The sequence below is a fragment of the Camelus dromedarius genome, chromosome 5, assembly GCF_036321535.1.
Source record: "Camelus dromedarius isolate mCamDro1 chromosome 5, mCamDro1.pat, whole genome shotgun sequence".
NCBI lineage: Eukaryota > Metazoa > Chordata > Mammalia > Artiodactyla > Camelidae > Camelus > Camelus dromedarius.
The window spans coordinates 92,052,065-92,070,957 of NC_087440.1; the positions used below are offsets into that span (position 1 = coordinate 92,052,065).

Here is an 18,893-nt window from a genome sequence, read left to right on the forward strand (position 1 = left end):
TAACGTACACGCCATCAGTGGAAAAGGCGCCTGAAGCGTCTGACACTGGAGAAGGCACCCTGAATGCTGGTGACCCGAATTGGAAGCACAAGAAAGAGTCCGTCAATGTCTACAGGGCTTGAGAATCTCTCCAGCCTCCGCTGTCACAGGAAGAGGACGCAGGACCACAGAAGGGAAGTGAATGATCTAAAATCACACAGAACTGGCAACTCTCACCAGAAAACCGGTACCAACTGAAAGGTAAGTGCTCCCGGGCTCGCCCCCAGGGAAGGCTCAGAGAACCTTTCTGCTGGAGCAGAAACCAGTGACAGGAGGGGCACTGCCCGAGGCGCTGGGCAGCCTTCCCTGGAAGGACAGCGGCTCTGGCTGGCTCTGAAGGCTGTGATGGAGGAAGCCTGGGGCTGTGGAGACCCAGCAGGACACCTGCAGGCCAGAGGGGCACAGCCAGAGTCAGGGGCAGCCAACACCCCGCTGCTGGGCCACTGAGCACAGAGCCCGCTGGAGACGCTGTCCAGCAGGAACTGCCTTCTCTGACTCCAGTTTCCTTTTAAGAGAGGGATGCTCGGGTCTGAGCAGTTAGCTTTCAGCTGATGGAAGAGAGAAGAAACAGCACTGCCTCGTTTGCTCTGAGATCCTCATACTGACAGCTGCTGCTCAGTGTGCAGCCACGACGTGCGGTGCCCTGGTTCTACACCCCACGCCCGTCGGGTCCCTGAGTCCTCAGAGCAGCCCCGCCCAGGCAGTCACGCTCGCGGTCTATAGGTGAGGAAAGGCCAGTGGCAGAGCTGCGAGGTGAGTCCGAGCCACTGGACTCTGAGCCATGACTTTAAAAGGAGGCTGCAGGGTCTCCCAGGAAAGGAAACTCATCCACCTGAGGAAGGGGGAGACGCCCTCACTTTAGACTCCTGCCCTCAAACAGTTTTTACCCGCAACCCTCTCACCTTGCCTCAGACTCAGCTTTCAAGACCCACCTCAATGGACCCCTCCTCAGAGGCCTCCCGGATCTCCCTGCCCCTCCCCACCCACGGGCACCTCAGCCAGGCTTCCCTGCTCTGTCACCCACCCCGCAACCCACAGCGAGCTGGGAGGGCCAGAGCCCCGTGTCAGCCGTCGGCTGTCTCTCCCACACCTGGCACAGCTCTGCTTGCACACAGGACTCTCATTCACTCACTCACTCTCAGTAACAACCTTGTCGGCTCCCTCCAGGTAACAGGCCCCTCCTCTACGGAGCTGCCATCAGGTGGAGGGACAGGGACCATAAGCAAGCCCAGAGACGAACACAGTGACGTCAGAGTAACGGGCGCAGAAAGAGAGCGGAGCCGCCCTCCAGGGAGGGCACTCCTGTGCCTGGACCATCACGCAGACCCAGACCCGGGAATGACGGGCAGAAGCCGCTGGGCCAGCGGTGGCGTTCCCGACCAAGGCACGTGTGCAGAGAGACTGTGAGGAACACGACGGGGTTTGTTTTAATGTAGTTCAATGGTTTTATCTGTCAAATATATATTTAAGCAACCTCAATTTCAAAGCGTCTTACTCATCTTTTAGTGGCAGCACAAAGGAGTCAAAAATGTCAGTGAAATGCCCTATGATGGAGCCCTGAAGCTGTTGGTGCCCACACATACCAGGTAATTTTCGTCCTGAAAGGCATAGTGCAGCGTGGTGATCCACTGACAGTCACCGTTCACCAGCACGTCCCGCTCCTCCCGGAAGCAAGCCGTCTGTAAAGAATCAGGGAGAGAGTCGGGCTGTGTCCGTCCATCTGGAACAGTGCCCTGCAGAGCACAGTCCTGAGCAGAGGGGCCCCGCTGGGACAGACGCGCTGGAGACAGTATCCCCGCCTTCCAGGATGCGGGAAGCCTGGCCTCGCAGACTCACTGGGAACCAGATGCACCCTCATCTCCCCCCAGGCGGCTCCAATCTGCTCTCCTCAGCTCTTTCCTGCTCCAGCCCCTCCCACCCCCTACGCCAACCACTGCGCCCAGCGCTGCTCAGAACTCACTTCCCTACTGTTGGCTCCCACTGTCCCTTCCACACATGCCACCTCCATGGCCAACACCTGAGATCCCACCTGGCTGATGTGCACACTTCAGCTACAGCTTCCTAGCTGGGCCCTCGTGTCCAGGGCCCCCTGGGGGTGGCCGGTGGTGTGGCGGCCCCACACGGGAGCCCCTGTCACAAATCTACAGTTCAGGAGCCACACAGCTGGCAGGGTAGGCACACACCTGCTCACTGATGTGAACTACTGATCTGGGTCGATTATTTCCAAGAAACATGACTATTTGCAGTACATGATTTATTTGATGCACATAACTGGAACAGGATTCTGCTATGAAGACGTGTGGCCTGTAGCACATAGGTAAAAGGCCATCTTGTAGGCTAAGGTTTTTTTAAAAAGAGCTTTAGTACACGGGTGGAATCTGTATTTGAAAGCAACCAGGTCTTTGGCATAATTATTGTAAGACTTCCTCTTTCATGAGCACGTAAAATTTCAACTCCTTATATCTGCAACTTGCAAAGCTGAACAGAAACAACAGCAGGCCCAGTGGAGCGCCAGCGCGCAGGCCTTGAGCCCCGTCTCACATGCAGTCTCGTGCTGACAGTCAGAGCTTGTTTTCCACATGTTTTTTTTTCTAAAATTTTTAAAAATGTTTTTTCTTTCAAAAATGTGATTGAGGTAGGTGTCCCATTCTATGAACTAAAGCAGACGAGAGGATTTACATGGGCCTCCCATCAGCTCACAACATCCAGGTGTGAGGAGATCAGTGGTTCTGGAACCACTGTGACCCCAAACCAGGCCTGGTGAGGGCGGCCGAACCCTGAGCGCCCACAACACTGCTGCCACCAGGCGGCCCGTGTTCCCAGCACCAGCCTACTCAAAGCTCAGGGTGAAGCCTGCTCCTGACCCAGGGTCGCCAGCGCAGTGCCCACAGGCAGCACACACACTCGGCAGTTCTGCTTTAAGAGCAAGCTTTCAGTGTTTTTTCACTGACCCAATAAAATGAACTAAAAGCCTAGTCTGGTCTACAAGCTATGAACTTAACGCTGCCTAGTGACTTTTCCACGGCCACCTCTTGCTGACTTTGTGCTTTTAAAGCTGATTTTTAGAAATCAATTATCTTGAAATTAAATGTTTAAAATAGCCTATTAAATACAAATTTAAAAATTACCCCAACCAGTATTGTATCTATGTATCTACATTACACTTTTTATCTCTCTTTCACATACGCACACACACGTGCGAACACACACACACGTACCCACACACATTCTAGGATAACCATCACGATTAGTAAACATTCTTGGACTTAGTGCTGAGCATGCCAATTAAACAGGATCTGTGTTACCTAGACTGAGAGTAAACAATACTGACTCTCAAAATGCGCTCACTCACCGCGACAACTGGGTAGGTACTAACCAATATGGTAAGGTGAGAATCACTTCTCCCTAACCGTAGAATTTTTATAATTTAACAAATTCACACACACACACTTCACTCCGGAGGTTAACACAACAAGTCATGTTAATTATGGCTCAGTTACCTTCTTTCATAAGTCACTTCTATATGAATATAAACCTGAACAGAATTTGCTGTCGGTATTTCTTTCCTCAAACACCTTATTCCTCCCTCAAATTTCCTGGGGCAGCAGCTACCTATTTTCCCACAGGAGAACTGCTTCAGTGAGTCTCCCGTGTCGGCCAACGTGCCAGTGACAACATGAAAAGGGGGGGCTGGGGGTGAGGGCGGGGAGGGGACCAGCGGAGCCGGTGGGGAGGAAGGCAGTGGGGCCACGTGGAGGCTGAGCCATAGGCCACCCACCTCTCGAGCCCAGGTGGCTGCAGGGCGGTGATGACTCAGCCCACCAGCACCTGCTGAGCACTAAGTGGGTGTGAGACCCCGTGCCGGTGCCACAGCCGGAAAGCGGACGCAGGTGCAACCGGGAAGGAGAACGACCACAGGTGGTTCGGACACGACAAACCGGAGATGCCGGGGACACAGGAGTGAGAGCACCCACCGCGTCGGGGGGCCTGAGGCTCAGGGCAGTGCCAGCCCAGACGAGCAGTGTGTGTTGTCTGCCCGCGGCAGTGGCTAGCACCGGCAGGAAGAATTCTCAGAACAAAGGGGCACCTAGAATTCCTAGGACGGTTTAGAGTGACAGCATGAGAGAGGCCAGAAACCCAAGAAGGAATTTCCAAGAGAGGAGGTGGCAGGTTCTGGAAGCCGGTGTGCGGAGGAGACAGGGTAGACCATGGCTGCAGGGCAGCCTGGGCAGAGGGCAGGTGCTGGGGGCAGGGGAGCGTGAAGGAGAGGACAAAGGACCGGGGGTGGGGGGTGGGGCGTGCAGACAGAAAGGGCGTGGTCGGGAAGTGGACCAGCAACGTGTCCTTGGAAAGGAGGGACCCATGGCTCTGAGGTGAATGAGAAATAGAGGAACACAGGGTGGGCGGTGAAGACAGATGCCAAGAGGGAGTCTGGGGACGATGCAGACCACCGGTGTCACAGTCAGGGCTGGGAGAGGGGCTGGGGAACAGGGTTGAGGGCACGAAAGGGCCGCCACAGAGGTGGACGAAGAAGAAAGAAAACAGTGGATTAAAGGCTGTCGGGCGGCAGCCATCTATTTATAATCTTCACTCCCCTCAAGGAGGGACGACATAAACATTTCCGAATTCAGTAATTCCTCTGCACGTGGGGCAGAACTGAGATAAATGCCTCAAGTTTCCATGAAGGTTCCCTGGGCCCTGGCAGAGACACCCGAGGGGGATGCTCAGGAGAGCGCGGGGAGGGAGGAGGAGTCAAGGCCACCGCAGGGACAGGCACCAGGGAAGGCTGCAGTCCTGGAGACCAGCAGCAGCTCACTCCTGCCAGGGCAGGAGGGCCCAGGTCTGTGAGCGCTGGGTTCTCACCCCGCCGGCCTCCTCAGCCCCTTCCCCTGATGTAAGCCAGCGCCTACTTGTTCATTTATGGTAACGCTCATGCTTACCTCTGCTCTTTTCAGCATTTCCCACTTGTTGAGGATTTTCATCGCATATATTCGTTCCGTGTTCTTCATTTTGACAACAGCAACCTGTAGCACAAAGCGGAGTTTAACCAAAACTTAGTTAATGGAACAAAAGGTCAGCATGTTTCACATCACTGCAGTGAAATCTTAATTGCCTGGAAATCCTGGAAAATGACCTGGAAAGGAAAGCAGTTCTCTACGTAAATAAAGATTTGAACTTTTCATCATCAAAACTTGACTGTAGCCACATTGCCTCCTGAATGACCTCACCTGCTCATTCAAAACATGTCACCGCTGAACAGTGGGTGTATATGGGGGTTCACCACCCTCTACGTTGTGTGTCTGGGGACAGCTCTCCTCCTGCACTCAAGGGCCCAGTCCCCTCCCTCTTTCCTGCTCACTCCACCTCTCTCCCCCACCGCCAGCCTCTGCATATGCCAGGCCTTGCCCCTGGGATCTTTTCTTCACAGCGGTGGTCGGAGTAACTGTGTGGGCTCTGGAGTGTAGCTTGGGCAAATTCACTTCTTTGTGCCTCAGTTTCTCCAACCAGAAAATGGCAGCAGGCCGGCCTAAGACTGCTGTGAGGGTCAGATCAGCCGATACGTTTAACCTGCTGGGAATGGTGTGAGGCACACAGTTAGCACTTAGCGTGCTGGCCGTCAGCCATGTTCTCCAAGGTACATTTCAAATGCCACCTCTTCCAGGAAGCCCTCTTGGACCCCTGGTCACCATTAAGTCTCAAATAAGCTCTTTCACTGCTGCCAGCACATGTGACATCTGCCCCAACCAACGGCGCGTTCTACACTACATAAATCAATCATCCACTGACCTAAGTCCCCATCACAAAACCGTATTGGCAGTGACAGTAACTTCTATACCTTTTCTCTGCAAATGGCAGGCAGCCACAGTGCAGATATGGGACGAAGAGTTCTGAAAGTGAATTATTTACTTCCTTGCTTCCTAAACAACACACACCACAGAACAACATCGTCAAAGTAACCACAAGAGCTCACACACACTTTCCACGTGCTGGGGATGTGCCGAGCAGTACGGCCGCACTCTCTCATGAGCCCTCTCCACAGTCCTGCATTGTGGCCATTTTTAGTGTCTTTACTTTACAGACGTGGAACCTGCGGCTCAGAAAGGTTAGACAGGCCTTCCCCTCGGGCGGGCTTTGTAACGACTGCGCTAATGATGGTCCCCTGCAAATATAACCCTCCCTGAGCCTAAGGATGGGGTTCACGTGGGCGTGCTCTGGTGTGACCCCAGAGCCTGCACAGGGCTGAGCTTCCAGCCAGGTCCCCTGCCCATGTGAGCCCTGAAATCATCCTCCGCCACCGCCCCCCGTCACCCCCTCGACGCCACTCCACATGCCTCTCCCTCATCACACCACACCTGAGCTGCCGTCTAGTGGCTGTTGTCTGAGAGACCACAGACCAAACTCCCTACGACTCTGAATAAATCAAGAATAAACAGAACCTAAATAAAGACGCTGGGAGGTCTCCGAACTCCGGACACATGCCTGTCATCACGTCAGAAGCATCTATGTCTTCCTGGAACTAGCTACCATCTAGACAGGTGAGGTATCGGTATTTAAAAAAAGCTACATAGTATTTAGTATAGAAATGATCTAACTTGGCAAGAATGGTAGAGCTGATACATTTGAGGAAAATAACGAAATTGTGAAAATGCCAAGTGTCATGAGTGATCCAGAACCTGCTGACGATGAGATTCAGAACACAAGGAAGCCTAAATCTTTAGGAGAGGCTTATCAGGGCACAGACCTTCAGAAAACATTCAGGATGGCTCTGATAAAATACGCAGAAGGAAAAAGAACGTAACTGTCCATGGAAAACACTTGGCAAATCAAGAATATGTAGAAGTGAAATGCAGAAATAAAATTTAATGTTAAAAAAAAACCCCAAACCAACAAGTTTTCTCTACAACTTTAAAAGAAACAATTTCTTAAAAAAAAAAATCTAGTTTGGTTTGCCATAAATTTCTCCCTGGTCAAAAAACTTAGTCTTAATTGCTTCAAAGAGAGATGATGATCCTAAAAATACCTTCAAAATCAGACATTTCAATAAACAAATAAAAATCAAAATAATTTTACAAAACATTAAAAAATGATTCTGGAGCATGACAGCAGCCCCCCCAGTGCAGGAGGCAAAAGGGAAAACAGGGCATCACTGGGCCAACATAAAGCCAGGATAAGACAGCAGACTGGATTAAAAGTATTCCATCCACTTCAAAGTGAAGTTCATGAGCTGTGGTTATGCAAAAGACAGTCCCTATTAAAAAGCAGGCCCCGAAGTATTAGGGGTCAAGGGCCTTTATTAGACCCCGCGGTTTTGTAAAAGTCACACACACACACACACACACACACACACACACACACACGAGAGAGAGAGAGAGAGAGAGAGAGAGAGAGAGAGAGAGAGAGAGAGAGAGAGAGAGAGAGACGGAGGGAGGGCACCAGCAGAGCTCAGCTATAACATGATCAAGCAAATGAAATAAAATGTCAACAAAAGGGGGTGCGGTAAGGGGGTCAGACTGTTCTGTGAGCCGTTCTCTCCATACAGCAGCTCTGTTACTTTGAAAGTGTTTCTAAACACAGCTTGCACAGCTCTGCTTCCTTTTAAGTCATTCTAGGAACAAGAGAAACAGCAGGACGGAGCCGCTGGACATGGGGACTCTGGTCAGGCAGGCGGGATTCAAGTGGAGCTCCCAGCCCACCGTGACCGGGCCCACCACTCCTGGCCCCAGGTTCTCATGTCCCGGTGGAGCAGCCATGCCAATGGTGGCCGGAAGGTTTCGAGGTGCTCACATCTTTGAAAGTACCTGAGGCCTGGGGTGCTGAGCAGGGCGCCCAGCACAGCCATCAACTGCCAGCTTCTGTCACGCCAAAAACAAAACCCTGGGAAGCACACTACACAGCTGGGAACTAGCCCTCCAGAGGGGTACCCGGGTGGAAGGAGCTTCCTGGACCGCTGTCCCCGAGACACTGACGGGAGGAAGAGGGTGTTCCCAAAGCTGCTGTGCTGAAGAAGAAGGGCAACAGCCCACATTCCCACCCTTGTTTAAACCATAATCTAGAAGCATTTCTCTAAACTCTGCGTGTGTGGGGGGTGTTGCAACTTTAAGGTATGAGCTTCACGCACTGACTACATGTGACATACAACTGTGTTGCGGACCCTGCAAAGTCTAGAGGGCAGGGCTCTCGAACAGCCCACGCACGGCTCAGCACTGTGGGCACACACACCTGTGCACCACGGCAGAGGCACAGGTTGTACCTTCCCGGGCTGGTCACTAGGAAAAATAATTCAACTAGATCCACAGGTGAAGGACATGTCTGGTCCCAACCATGACTAAGAGTGTCCTCATTTCTGTGATCTGCCTGGTGTTGTAAGAGGCAGAAGCCGAACTGGGCACATTTCAGGTACGTGATTACAAGAATATCCCAGGGAACAATGGTGGTGGCACTAACATGAGATCAGAACCCCAAATTCTAGCTACAGCAGGGAGGGCAGCCAGGTGGCCAGGGATGCTGGGCGAGGAGGGCTGGTGTGTGGGGCCCAGGGAGGGCTGACTTGGGGTGGGGCACAAAGAAGCTGCTAAGGCCTGGAGAGGGAGCAAAGGCAAAGGCGAGAAGCCAAGGACTGCGCAGAGGCCCGCGCAAGGACACGTTTCTCTCAGTCTGAGAGGAACCTGAAAGGTGATCAACGTCATCTTCCTGAAACTCAGAAAACCGAGTTTTGCATTGAGTTCTCCAGCAAAGGAGGCCCTAAAAATAACTGTAAACTATTTTAGCATGACAGTGTTCTCTCCTGTCCTCTCATTTTCCCTCTCTGGTCCCAAGTCTCTTCCCGCCCCTCCTGGACCCTCCAGGGGCGGGCAGTCATCATGGAGAGCCGCACACTGGGGCTCGCTGGTCGTGGGCCCACAGCCTGACACAGCTCCTGGACCAAGGGAGACAGTCAGCGAACGCATACACTGAACTGAATGGGGTTTTCATGTTAAAAGGCTTTCTTCTTCTTCTCACTAAACACCACCATGAACCGTATCTACACCATCACGTTTCCACCTAGAGCTCAGAGCTGTGTCATTTCTCTGCAGAACTCAATTTTCCCGTGTACCTTTAAACTAAGTTCCCTATTGGTGGAAATCAGGAGAGTTGCCACCTGGGGAGGTGGGGCTTACAGGAGGTGGGGGGTCTGGAAAGAAACAGGAAGGAACTTTCTAGGAAACAGAAATGCTTTGTATCAATTGAGGTGCTGGTTACGCAGGTGTAGACATCTGTCTTAACTCAGACCATACACTTCAATCTGTGTATTTTACATGTAATTATATCTCAATTTAAAAAAAAAAAGCAGCAGCAGCCAACAACCTCCCTGTCCCACGGCAGCCCAGAGCCGAGTCTGGCTGGGGAGTCCCAGACCCAGGGACATTCTGAGCTTGGCCTGGGAGGAGCTGCCATCCCAGGGGACAAGGCGGCCACCAAAGTGGCCCCCCAGGGGCACCGCTCCCTCCACCCACTGCTTGGGGAAGCAGGGAGTACGAAGACGAGGCTGTGTTGGGGGAGGGAGGCATGAGGATGGGGCAGGGGCTCGCCAAAGAACTTGGGGCTGGGGTCTGATGTGAGGCCAGGGAGTTTCCGAGGAAGAAACAAGGACACAGCTGCCTACATCTGCTCAGCAGGCCAGAGCTCCCTCATCCAGACACTGGAAGCGTTTTGGAGGAGACTTCTTGTGCTCCCTACTGAAGCCCCGCAGATAAAGCCGCGCCGTCATCAGGTGCTGGCAGCTGAAGGATCATCAAAATGCTGAGACGTCTTCTGAGACACTTCAGAGCCCAGCAGCCACCTCGTGAAACTGCTGCTTTGCTCCCGTTCATGCGTGGTTTGCACAGCATACAGCGTGTGCCCTGCACAACGAACGCCGTCTCACAGCGGGAGCCCTTTACAGGGCTGGGCAGAGCGCACACGCGGCTGTGACGTGACCCAGAGCGTTTCACCGCTGGACTCCCCTGCCAGGACCACGCACAGCCCCCAGGCACAGCACGCTAAGGCTAAAACCTCAGAGAGGAGTTGTGTCTTCCAATTAAATGACTAACTGCAAAGCCACCCGATCCTGAGACCCTAGTCCGCGGGGGGAACTGGCAGTCTAGGCTGGGGCAGAACAGCCCCTCCGCCGAGGCAGGTGCTGCACACAGAGCCTGCGGCCTCCCCACCTGGCTGTCCAGCCAGGGCAGGGGGGACAACACGCCCAAGGCCACACGGAGGCAGCACGCCGTGGCTGGTGAGGGACCTGGGGGACAAGCTGCTCTCCTCCTAATGCAGGCTCCGGACGCACACCCGGGACCAGGACTGATGCGTGGTGAGCAAGCTGCGAACGATGAGGACCACTGCGATGCCACCCCTTGCATCTTTTTTTAGGAGATGGCTGCCAAGACGGTTTTCAATTGACAAATGGAACTTTTAGGAACTTGTTTGTCTGTAAGAACTATTTTGGTCCAGACAATATTCAGGGTAATTCACCAGTCACCAGCTTTCGTTTTAATTTTTCTCTTCTTAATTCTATCTTTCAGATTCCATCCACCAAGAAATCTCCAAATGATACCGATAATTATCTCATCCCCAAATCAACGTATAGGACCTGAACAACGCTGGTGGGGGCTGCTGCGGTGCTCGCGGTCTAGGCAAAGGTAACAAAATGAAGTTTCTCTTACCTCACCAAAAGCACCTCTTCCAATCACTTTAATTATTTCAAAGTCTTCTCGATGAAGCTGCATCTCCTTCACCAGCTGGGTAAATGGTTTAGCTACAGATTAAAAAAAAAGTAAAATTAACCATTCAGTAGGTTGATAATATATAAAATTTTAATTGACTGGGGCATTCCATTAAGTTATACTATTTTTTTTTTAAAAAGTTTATTTTAAATGAATATTTTTTAAAACGTGAAGTTTGGGTAAGTCGGTACTTAGGGTAAATTAACATGGACATTTACACTGGCACCTGTGCTTCAATATATCTGTTATGACAAATGCCATCACAACAAAGATCCCCTGGTAAAAATCACTACAGCTAAGCTGTCCCACTGAGCAAGCGACTGACCAGGGCACTCCGCTGGTCCACAGCCACCACTGAGACACAAGCACCAGCCCTGGGTACCATCGAGCTCCCCGAGCCACAGGACAACTGGGACACAAGACATTCTCCAGGACAATGGTGTCTCCAAAGCGCGGAAACCGTCCTTGATAATCACACAGAGCCCCTAACAGTAACCTCACTCAGGGCTGGGAGCAGCACTCCACAATGCTCTCCGTGGTCCGCACGTGCATCCTCAGGGAGGAAACCGAGCCAGTTTTCAGTGGAAAGTGTCCTGTGCTGGATGGTGCCCCCCCAAGTCATGTCCACCCGGAACCTGTGGATGTACCCTCATCTGGAAGTGGGGTCTCTGCAGATATAATCAAGTTAAGATGAAGGCACACACGGGAATGAGATGGATCCTAAATCCAGCAGGACTGGTGTCCTTATAAAGGAAGGAATCTGGACCAGAGACACAGAGGGGAAAGTCACGTGAAGATGGAGGCACAGATTCAAGCGATTCAGCTACAAGCAAGGAGCACCGGAACCGGCCGACACCCCCGGAAGTGGGAAGAGACGGGGCAGGCCAGCCGCTGGAGCTTCAGAAGGAGCATGGCCCTGCTGACACCTCGACTTTGGAATTCTGGCCTCAAGAACTGTGAGAGGAAAGAAAAAATCTCTGCTATGTTAAGCCCCCCAGTTTGTGGTAATTTGTCATAGCAGCCCCAGGAGTGGAAGCCACGCGCTTTGACTCCAGAAGCAGCCCTCCTGACCACTGTCCATCCCGCCCTCAGCCCAGCGTTCGCTCACTCGTGTCTCTCACACCTGTTCTTAGTTTCACCTCCAGACGTACAACCATGCTCGTGCTAACCTTCACCTGTTCCCTGCAGCTCTTTTTTACATCCTCCACCATCACAGCTTTGCAAACACTCCCACTGGGGGAAGCTGGGCAGAACGTGCGAGAGCTCTTCCTGTGCTGCTTCTTACAACCACTTGTGCACCTACAAGTACCTCCCCCAAACCTGCTACCTGGATTTCCTGGGCTTCTAACTGAGCTCCATATTATTAACTTAATTCTACATTTTTTCTCCTTCAATAGTTCTTCCTAAGACTACAGTCTGACACCGAGATTCACTGATCCAAGGAACCACAGCCAGAGCACCAGAAAGTTCCTGGCGCCTATTACAGAGGAGTGCTACCACCGTCACTGTAAACGCTCCCAGCACAGAGCTGGGGAACAGAACACACAGGGCCTGAATTATGGGGAGGGGGGAAGCCAGGCTAATGAAAACACTTCAGCTAGAACTTAAAAGATCACCTACAACTCATCTTTCTTTCTTTCAAATATTACCCAAAATACCCATCCCCCAAATACCTAATGGATAAATATGTACCTCACACAGCCACTAAGACCACCACCCTTCTTAGGGTCTTTTGGGGGAACCAAAGGGTGCCTTTTATTGTACTGTGAAGAACAACACTCCCAACAAATCTGACTTTTGTTCCGTTTCACTGACGGAGAGAGTCTGGGAAGCAGCAGTGCCGACGGTCAGCTGCGATGAACCCACACTACGGAACACACCGGGCGCCCGAGGTGGAAATACCCCTCCAGCAGCAGCTCCACACGTCATTCTGGACTGTTCTGCAAAACCCAAAGACCCACAAGACTTGCTAGCTATGTTTTAAATGTGCAAATCAACTGGCAATATTCATGGAAACCAAAGAAACCCCACCCATAACCGTGCTATGAGCCTCGTAGCTGCGTGTGCTCCCACTCCAGCCCGTGACCAGACACGGTGTTTGCACAGCTATTTTTTTCTGCTTTTATTTCACTTCTTGCACTTTCCATGTTTCTGTACTCCTCAACTATCATTGTAACAGTTGCATATTTCACTAAGTTGACACACAACGATTAAAAATTGTGTGCTGAATACAGAGGTTAAACACTCAAAATTTTAAAATTATTTTCTTATGGTGAATAAATCTGCAATGAACATTTTCATGCACACAGATTTTTTTTTTTTTTTACTATTTTAAATTAATTTTAATGAAACTCCAGGACTCTCCAAAGGGTGCTAACATTTTTTCTGGTTCCTAATCGGCCTTCCAAACTGCATCTCCTGAGTCGCGCATCCCCCTAATACCACACGCTGTTGTCTCTTCCTTTGAAAATGATGGCCCTTTGGTGCCTGATGAGGTAATGTCCTCCTATACCCGGCTGTGAGCCCCATGATGTTAATCATCCATTCATAACATGTGCTCACCGATCAGGTCTTGAGCTTCTGTAATCGGCTATGTTAAGTGCTTTACTTTGGCTCTGTTGGTCATAACGGCTGTAAACATCATTCTCCATTCTGTTGCCTTTTTTATCTGAATTATGTTATTTTTATTTTATAGCAATTATTACTTTTATTAATAAAAGTATCACTTTTAGTAAAACTAAATTCATTTTTCTTTTGTCATTTTGTTATTGAGGCTTAGAAAGTTATAAACTCTTTCAAGATCTAATAGTCAATCCTATTTTTGGCTAAATGGCTTTTTAAAATAGTCAACCCATTATTTATTGTTGAGAGTATTGTGGAGCATGATACGAAGTGTTTATCTTAATTCCTAGTTTTAATCGCCTGTACCTACTTAAGTGGTCCAGCGATCCGTTACCTAGTCCTGCTCACTCCTCCCTACTTGGCAGTGGGACCCGGGGAAGCCGTAGCTTCCACTCAGGAGAGTCAAGTCCTAAGATAAAGAAACTGAGAAAATCAGGCAACAGGAAATCAACTACGTGAATGAAATCTCATTTATAAAAACAGAGGGCACTGAAAAGGATCCAGAGAAAAGCATTAGTTTTGAAAAATGCTAAATATTTCAACACAGTTCTAAGGACATAGTAAAAATACTGCAGTGGTGTGTAAAAGTCATTAAGACTACATCAGCTAAAACCAGAACAGAAAATTTAATCACAGCAGCAGACCACCCTGCTACCCACACAAGTACTGAGAAGCCATGAAATCAATCTGACACAAGGGGACGAAGGAAGGCGGGAGGACTTAAACCTGAGAAAAGGACAAAGAGGGGTGTCATCCGTGTCACCTGCCGTCCGGACTAGGTGGAGTCAACAGACAGAAACCAGACCAGGTATCTGAAGGAATTCAACATAAATGACTGTCAGCTAGGTAACTAACAAAGCAAACGGGAACACTGAATTATCACAAGGTAGCAGATGCAGGAAGCAACCACCGCCCTTAGGGTTAGGGGAACCAAAGGAAGAAGCTGGAATCTCTGAAAACTGGGCAAAGGGCTGTGCACAGTTGAAATTCGGGGCCGGGAGGGAGGGGGTCTCTGCTGGTTACTGGGGTCTCTAAGCACAAAGGCAGGCCCTAAGGGTGGGGACCCAGGGAACTGAGAGGGGGCGCTAGCCAGCTGATGCTCGGGTCTCTGAAGTGTGGAAAAACTCCCAAATTGGGACAGGCTGCCCACTACCACAGACCCTTCCTGCCAGAGGAAGAGGGTGCTTGGGTGTCACTCAAAGGAAGAGGAAGCAGGCAGGAAGCTGCGAGTCCCTCCTCCCTCCTCCAGGCTCCCTCCAGCGCCCCCTGTAGGCAGAGCCCCACGGACTGGGGTCAGAGCCCAAACTGGGTAATGACACTGGGTCAGGGGGACAGGAGATCTGCTACATACAGAAGGATCCGTCACATATCAACACAGATTCAGGATAATGCAAGCCAGTCCTCACTGTCAGAAAAGGGAGTTACGAATTAGGGAGAAGAATAAACCCTGTAATACTGGATTAGAACTGGAGGCATCAGTGTGAACTCATGGTTTTCAGTATATGTGGATGAAGGGACCACAGACACACCTGGGTGAGTGCTCCGTCTACTGCGAGGGCTGGAGGCAGCAACACCCTGACAAAAGGCATATAGTGTGGATCTTGGTTTTTAACTACTGCTCTCCAGCAGAGAAACCAGGGCAACCTGGTCAGTTCCAAAGCTGGGTCGGGAAAGCACAGGCTGGGCCTGGAACGTCCTGTTGTGCCCGAAAAGAAAAAGGTGCTCCAAGGATGACAGTGACCCCAAATAACTACTGGGAGTCACAGATTATCCAGCCCCTTAAATAAAACAGGATCAGGAGTACACAATGACATATTAATAAACTTTAAAAATCTGATGAGAAATGGGATATTTACATAATTTCAAAGTACATCCAAACAAAATACTCATCAAAAAGGGGGAAAGTGACTTAACAGTGAAGTCTGTGATCAGAGTGAACGTCACCAGTGATGCGACAAAATGAAACTGGGTCACCGCAAAGGACACAACGAGAAAAAGTGTCACTTCTGTGATTTTCCTGCTGAAGTTACGTAACCCGGATTTAATCATGAGGAAATAGGAGATAAACCTTAATTTCTACAAAATGACTGGCCTGCAAGGGTTTCACAGTCAAAAAAGTCAAGGAGTGGCCAGAACTGTTCGCACAGAAGGAAGTGCAGTGTGTGGCCCTGCAGGCTCCTTTGCTGCGAAGGAGGACAGAATCCAGGAGACCAGAATCCGTGACACTTCAGTGGGGCTGGAGAATCAGACGGCAGCACTGTGCCAAAAAGTGGTTACACACACTACCCTTGTTGGCACGGAATACATTCTCAACTATTCAAGGGGGATGGGGTATCATGTAAGCAACTTACTCTCAAATCTTTGAGGAAGTTCTTTATACTGCTATCTGCAACTTTTCTGTAAGTCCAAAACTGCTTCCAAAAATTTTTAACCACTTTTTCAAGGTCATCTGTTGCCATCAGGAAAGCAGGCTGTGGGGGTAGCATGGAGGCAGAGCTGGGGGATGCCACCCCTCGGGAAGCAGTGAGGGTGGCTCAGGGAATGACAGTGACAGGCCTAGAGACAGTGAGGAAGAGGCTGCACCCGGGTTCTGCTTTGGACAAGCAGTCCCTGCCATGTGGGCGAAGCAAGACAAGGCTCGGTGATGACTGCTGGGTTTTTAGCCTCAGTAACTTGATGAACATAAGGGTGCCAAGAACCCGTGTGGGTAAGGCCAGAGGGAGCGGGATGCAGTGGGGAGCGCAGCACTGGAATCCAAGGACTTCAGTCATGCTACAGAGCCTGAGACAGTGAAGGATTAAACTGATTTTTCTTACAAGATTCTACTGCTGTTTCATATTTTCAGGAAATTATTGCTTCAGAATAGCCAGCTGACATGAGGGTGGAAGGGAGGGGAGAACCAGTCTACTGCCAGGAAACTGGAGGTGGAGGTTACTGAGAGGAGGCAAGGATCAGCGTTTTTAACCCTTTTTCAGTTGGCCAACGTTCCTTCACTGACCGCTCTGGAGCTTGGGATGCTCTGCAGAATGCAAAATGTCACAGGCAACATTTTATGAGTTATATCCACTGGGGTGCAACACAGTTCATATACACTTAAAACATTCAGGATGCAAAGCAAAATCACAACAACCAAAACACCATGAGGGGTTCACTGTAAGCATCACTTACATTAAGATTCTCTTAGAAGACAGACATTACAGATAGCCTGAAGAAAGCGGGTCAGCTGCAATGCTGAAGATAATGTTTGATTTTCATGGTGACAATGAACTGGTAGATTTCTAAGTAAGACAAACACAACAACTATTATAAATTTTAGAAAGAGTAAAATTCTCTCTCCTTCCCATTCCATCAACAAAACTAAAAGCTGCTGGGTCGTCAAATATTCGCTGGACACGGATGATGCTCCAGCCCCCTGACACCAGGCTAAGGATGACAGGCATGGCCACCCTCCACTCAGAGACACTGGCCCAGGTTGCCTAGATGCCCCCAAAGGGCTCTGAGTTCCACGCGGAGCCCCACACACACCTTTACCTGCAGCTGCAGCCACAGCACCTGGGCACCGTCTCAGACCACTCCCCAGTCCCCATCCCCTCCATCAGTCACAGAGACATCCAGCCCCGTCCCTCTGAGCAGGCCATCACGGCTCACCTGTGCTCCTGCAATGGGTCTCTGCACCCATTCCCCCGCCCCTCCAGCCCTTTGGCCCCACAGCACTATCTTCTCCAAACCCAACATAATCCCATAGACTCCCTGCTTAGGGTTCCTCCCTAGCTTTTCCTCAGTAGCTCCTGGGTGGAGTCTAAACGCTCACAGAGCATGCTGCACATCTGGGCCCTGCCTCCGACCCCAACTCCACCCCTCGATCCCATCATACCTGTCTTTCAGCTACTCAGGCCCTCACTCAATCCTGGGTCTTTCAAAGCAGAGCCCTGGGTGGGATACCTCCCCACCAGCTCCTACTCACCCCTGGGGTCCCTGACTCCAGCCAAGTGACCAGGTCAGGAGCCTGCTGGTCCTCCAATAAATAAGCCCCGCACCTGTACCTGCTCAGTGCCGTCTTCCCCGCTGCACCAGAGGGCCCAGCAAAGCCGGGTCTACCTCCACCCGGTCAAGCCCTGCTCCCCAAGTCCCTAGTGCAAACAGCGAAGACAAAGGGGACACACCGAACACAGCTGACTGAACAACCAGTCACCAGTGAAGGTTCCCTTCTCCACGGGCGGGGGGGGGGGGGTTGCACTTTTTTATAAGGTAAGAAGATACTCAACGACTTGGGACATTTTCCTTTTTCTACCAAAAAAAGAAACTGAATATAACTTAGCCCTCAGACAGCTGTATTCTGACTAGAGAAACTTTCTCTCCTAATCTCTTCATCCTTCTACAGCCCAAGATTGTCCCCTACAGAACTTCTCTTGATGCCCTAAAAGGCAACGAAATCAGTCAGTCTCGGGTAACCACAGGCAAATATGAGATCCCAACTGTCAGGGGAAACAGGGAGTCCAGCATTCCCTTTAAACAGGAAAAGGCTCTGTCAGGAAGCACTGGGGGTAGAGGGGTGATCTCTGGCTGAGTGAAAAGCGTTGAGAAATGAGAGACTGATGCGTCCCCCTCCTTTGGTCTGTTTATCAAGAGTGGAAATAAGATCAGACTGGAGGGAAGGAGTGTCCAGGGAGGGGCAGTCTGAGGAAACAGGGCTGTGTCACAGGGCAGTGGCCCACAGGGGCGGCCGGGAAGTCCCACTCCACCCTCTCCAGCCTGGCCCGTGGCCTCCCTGCTCTGGACTGGACCCGTTGGCCATCTTTCCGGACTCAGCCTCGGCCTCTCCGCCGCCACACGCTGGGAACTGGAAAGTCTTTCAGATGACCCAGTCCAAACAGTACATTTCCTAATGAAGACACAGAAGCCCAAAGGCCAAGTGACACACAGAGGACACGAGGGGCAGTCCCCCAGCCCCCGCCGAGTGAACAGTCCGCTCCACAGCAGGCGCTCTGCTCCTAGGAAGTCCTTCCCTGGTCCTGTGGAGACAACGGGACGGAGACCTGCCACTGCCACAGCGCACTGGGAGGCACCTGCAGATGGTACAGAAGTCCCATGGCTGGAGGCCAGGCGGCCAGGAGCACGTGTCCCACCTTCCTCCCGGAGGGGAGAGGAGGCCAGAATACCACCCCCAAGTGTGGCCACAGGCAGAACAAAAAAGCAGATGAGGTGCAAACTGAACCCCCGCTGAGCACCCTCAGCATAAACTCCCCCCAGGGAGTGGAGAACCGGCAAGAGCTCTTCTGCCAGCACCAGCTGTGAAGGCGCGGACAGTCACAAAGCAGCTGGAAGTGCATTCTCACACTTCCGATCGCTGATACACCTATGGAAGGTTAACACCCATCATAAAAGTTTTTGCAAAATGTGCTTAAATTACATTACATGAGTTTTTTTAAAACAATATAAACATTACATGAGTTTTATTTGTTTTAATAACCAAGATCTTTTGCTGCA

The 18,893-nt window shown here is 51.0% G+C and overlaps 1 protein-coding gene across 2 annotated transcripts in view; it reads right to left on the reverse strand.

The window, feature by feature from the left end:
* CDC42BPB (CDC42 binding protein kinase beta) overlaps window positions 1–18,893 on the reverse strand; it is a 92,338-nt gene that overhangs the window by 45,071 nt on the left and 28,374 nt on the right. For both annotated transcript variants that reach the window (XR_004137526.2, XM_031454374.2), the window contains exons 2-4: window positions 10,725–10,816; window positions 4,980–5,063; window positions 1,623–1,718 (exon numbers count right to left, since the gene is read on the reverse strand). Coding sequence is in view for 1 of the 2 variants with exons in the window: in XM_031454374.2 (XP_031310234.2) it covers window positions 1,623–1,718; window positions 4,980–5,063; window positions 10,725–10,816 (272 nt within the window). In the remaining variant the exon portion in view is untranslated. The remainder of the gene's footprint in view (window positions 1–1,622; window positions 1,719–4,979; window positions 5,064–10,724; window positions 10,817–18,893) is intronic.